At 37.2% G+C, this 3,254-nt stretch overlaps 1 protein-coding gene across 1 annotated transcript; it reads left to right on the top strand.

Moving 5' to 3' along the window:
* Positions 1 to 432: 432 nt before the first annotated feature.
* Positions 433 to 2,838, top strand: LOC7455945 (protein LIGHT-DEPENDENT SHORT HYPOCOTYLS 7). The gene is made up of 2 exons (XM_002317422.4): positions 433 to 1,161; positions 2,543 to 2,838. The coding sequence occupies exon 1, from the start codon at positions 596 to 598 to the stop codon at positions 1,124 to 1,126; it is 531 nt and encodes a 176-aa protein (XP_002317458.1). The 5' UTR covers positions 433 to 595; the 3' UTR covers positions 1,127 to 1,161; positions 2,543 to 2,838.
* The last annotated feature ends 416 nt before the right edge of the window (positions 2,839 to 3,254 follow it).

The raw sequence follows: 3,254 nt of genomic DNA, 5'->3' as shown, positions 1-3,254 counted from the left end.
TTATTAACTAACTACTAAAACCTCACCAATATTTCAATAGAGATCATTAGTAAAGTTAATTAGTAAGAGAGAATACGATTAAATCATATGGACAAGATTAATTACCCTACCTAGCTAGCTCCTATCATGCACTGGGAGAGGCCATGGATCCCAGGTCCTATCCTTTTTCTTCTTCTTTTTTACTAGAAGGAGTAATAACGTGCAAGCCCATCCATCGGTAACGTGGGTTTATTTCTACCGGGCTACTTAGCTAGTAACCGATCTTAAACCATAGTGCTAATTAAGCTAATGTACCGGATAATCATTGCTTGGCTGATGGAAACACAATAATAGATACAAGGGAAAAAAGTATCACTTATTGCTAATAGTACCACTAAAGGAAGAAAATAATGTGATAGGAAGAAAAAGAGAAGCTAAAGCACTTTCATAGGACCCATGGCACGTCTCCTCATTGGTCCCATCTGATTTTGATTTTCATTATTTGTTTTTTCCTCTGCAAACTTCTCTCTCTTCTCCTTCCCCTCCTGAGATATATTCTTCATTCCTTTCTCATAACCTCAAAAAAGTTGCTTAAATTAACTCACTGTTTTTGGTGATGTCAAGCAACAAAGGGAAAGACATAGCAGAAGGTTCATCAAGAGGTGGCGCTAATGCTCCTGACCAGCAAAGTCCACCTCCTTTGAGTCGATACGAGTCGCAGAAAAGGCGCGATTGGAACACTTTTGGTCAGTACTTGAGGAACCAGAGGCCCCCAGTTGCATTATCACAGTGTAACGCAAACCAAGTGCTTGATTTTCTTCGATACCTCGATCAATTTGGCAAGACTAAGGTGCACTTACAAGGGTGTGTCTTTTTTGGACAGCCTGAGCCACCAGGGCCTTGTACTTGCCCACTTAAGCAAGCCTGGGGTAGCCTTGATGCTCTCATCGGCCGGCTTAGGGCTGCTTATGAAGAAAACGGTGGCTTGCCTGAGACAAACCCTTTTGCAAGTGGTGCTATTAGAGTATATCTACGAGAAGTGAGGGACTCTCAAGCCAAGGCAAGAGGAATTCCTTATAAGAAGAAGAAGAAGAAGAGGAATCCGACGAAAGCTAACGATGAGAGCTCAAGCTTTCATATGCAGTAAACTTGATTTACTGTGGTTTTCCCTAGAAAACAATGGTACTTGATTTAATTTTTCTCTTTGGTTAGCTTTTATTCAAAACGTTGGATCTAATAAAGACCAAATACAGCTAGTAATTGATCAATATTAATGATATAGATTCTCCAAGTTCTGCAGTAATCCGATTTAGTACATAAGAATTCATTAAAATTTCCAGCTAAGTGTCACGGTCAACATATGCAAGAACATGTGTAGGGAAAAAGAAAACAAAAAAACAAAAAAAAAAACAAAACTTTCTAATTATACGGTGTATATATCATAGTCCAACAACTTAGTACATTTCATTTCCCTCTTTCCTTAATGTTAAACCCTAGGCGAAGGGCTCCAAAACCCTAATCTGCATATATACTAGTTACTTCAAAGAGAAAGCACTTGGCATGTATTTTTTTTATATACTACAGTTGTTAGTTATCATTACCTGAAAATTATTGTCAAACATAAGATATACTATATACCTAGAGGATGGTGTAAAGATCTCCCTCTCCCTTTCTCTTGCAAATCAGTCTTGGCTCTTTTGGGATTCTGCACGATCTTGTGCCCGCCATGAACGGGCAACATTTGAGCATATTATATATATAAATATATGTAGTTGCACACGCATAGATGGAACAAATATATATAAATATATGTACACGACCACACACTCATCTTTGTCAGAATCTTAAGAAAATATATGATGATTGAAGATATGAGGAGGGATAAACTAAATGCTTATTCTGTGTCATTGTTTGTTGTTGTTTTTGTTGTCACTAACATCAGCTATATATTTAAGATCTTGTATACGACACCATATAAAATGCTCATGTGCTGCTACATGTTATTATAGTGGCATCCCTTGTCCCTTCCTGGGATATTTAAACTCCGCATTATGTTAATGTTTTTTTTTTTTTTCCTTGGTAATGCTAGCTAGCTACATGTAATTAATTGACCTTTGTACCTGAACCAGATCATGTTTTGTCAGCTTGGAGAAGTGATGTTTGACATTCTATTATATATTGCCCCACAATCCTTTGAAGCTAACAGTACAATGGTAGGGAACATTTAGGGAGATTATCTCAATAATTGATCAAATGGGAGGTATCAACTTCCTTGATATAAAAATATTGATAGGGTTAATTAGATTACTTATTGAGTGTGGTCCTAGCTAGAAGTCATATAACGAGATTCACCTACGACCTTGTAGCTCAGGAATCTTGCTAGTGCATTGCTTAGCTTTTTGGCAGCTAATATTTCCAAAATCCTTTGCTGTAGACCCAAGATCACAAGAAGCATTTCTTTAATCAAAGTGCTTTCTTTTACCTAGCTTTGCTGGTAACCAATTATTATTATGCCTTGTCTAGTCTAGCAATTAACCTCCGAACTACTCTTGACCCTTTTCAGGCTCTTAAATTTTCAAGGCTTGCATAAGCGTGGCATTTGGGACCTCTATCAACTCTTCCTCGATCAGATTGAGTTATCGGTCTTCGAATCGCTCAAGCACTGTAATTTAGTTAGAATGAGAAAATGCATGAAGTCGGTCCAAGATCATAAAAACAAGGAGTGATTAAAGTGGGTAAGTTACGTTTTCTCATCCTTTTGTCCATTTCATATCAAAGCCTAGTCAAGTTTGTTGTCATGTACTGCTATCTGGATATGCATTATTGAAGCATAAGCACTACGGTATTGCAATTTTCTCATTTTGTTTTCTTATCAATATCTCTATCTAGCTAATATATAGAGCCTAGCTAGCATCCCACTAGAGCCCTTTTCTCAAGAATATATTAATACTCTCATAGATTGTATTCAAAAACATCATTCTACTACACAAATTAGCAAGGTCCAACACGAAACACTTCTATCCTTGAACAATGTGTGTCCTTGTGGCATTAGTTAAACATTATACAAGTTTGCTTAAGCTCCTCAACATTGAAACAAAAGTAGCACAATATTCAGGATGGCTAGCCCTCCCCGTATCCCCCACTCGGGATAAAATGCAATGCCCCACATCTTAATAATGTGCTTTGGTTCTTCCATTTATCATTGGATTCCTCCTGGGAATCCATCGGCAACTAAATTTATTACTTTAATTTGTTTAATCAACAATTCTAAACTC

This window comes from Populus trichocarpa, chromosome 11 (assembly GCF_000002775.5).
Source record: "Populus trichocarpa isolate Nisqually-1 chromosome 11, P.trichocarpa_v4.1, whole genome shotgun sequence".
In the NCBI taxonomy this organism is placed as follows: Eukaryota; Viridiplantae; Streptophyta; class Magnoliopsida; order Malpighiales; family Salicaceae; genus Populus; species Populus trichocarpa.
The sequence above is the reverse complement of the archived record's forward strand: the minus strand, read 5'-3'. Positions and strand labels throughout refer to the sequence as shown.

Bases quoted from the DNA above. Each gene is read 5' to 3' on its own strand.
- LOC7455945 (XM_002317422.4), top strand. From the start codon at position 596: ATGTCAAGCAACAAAGGGAAAGACATAGCAGAAGGTTCATCAAGAGGT.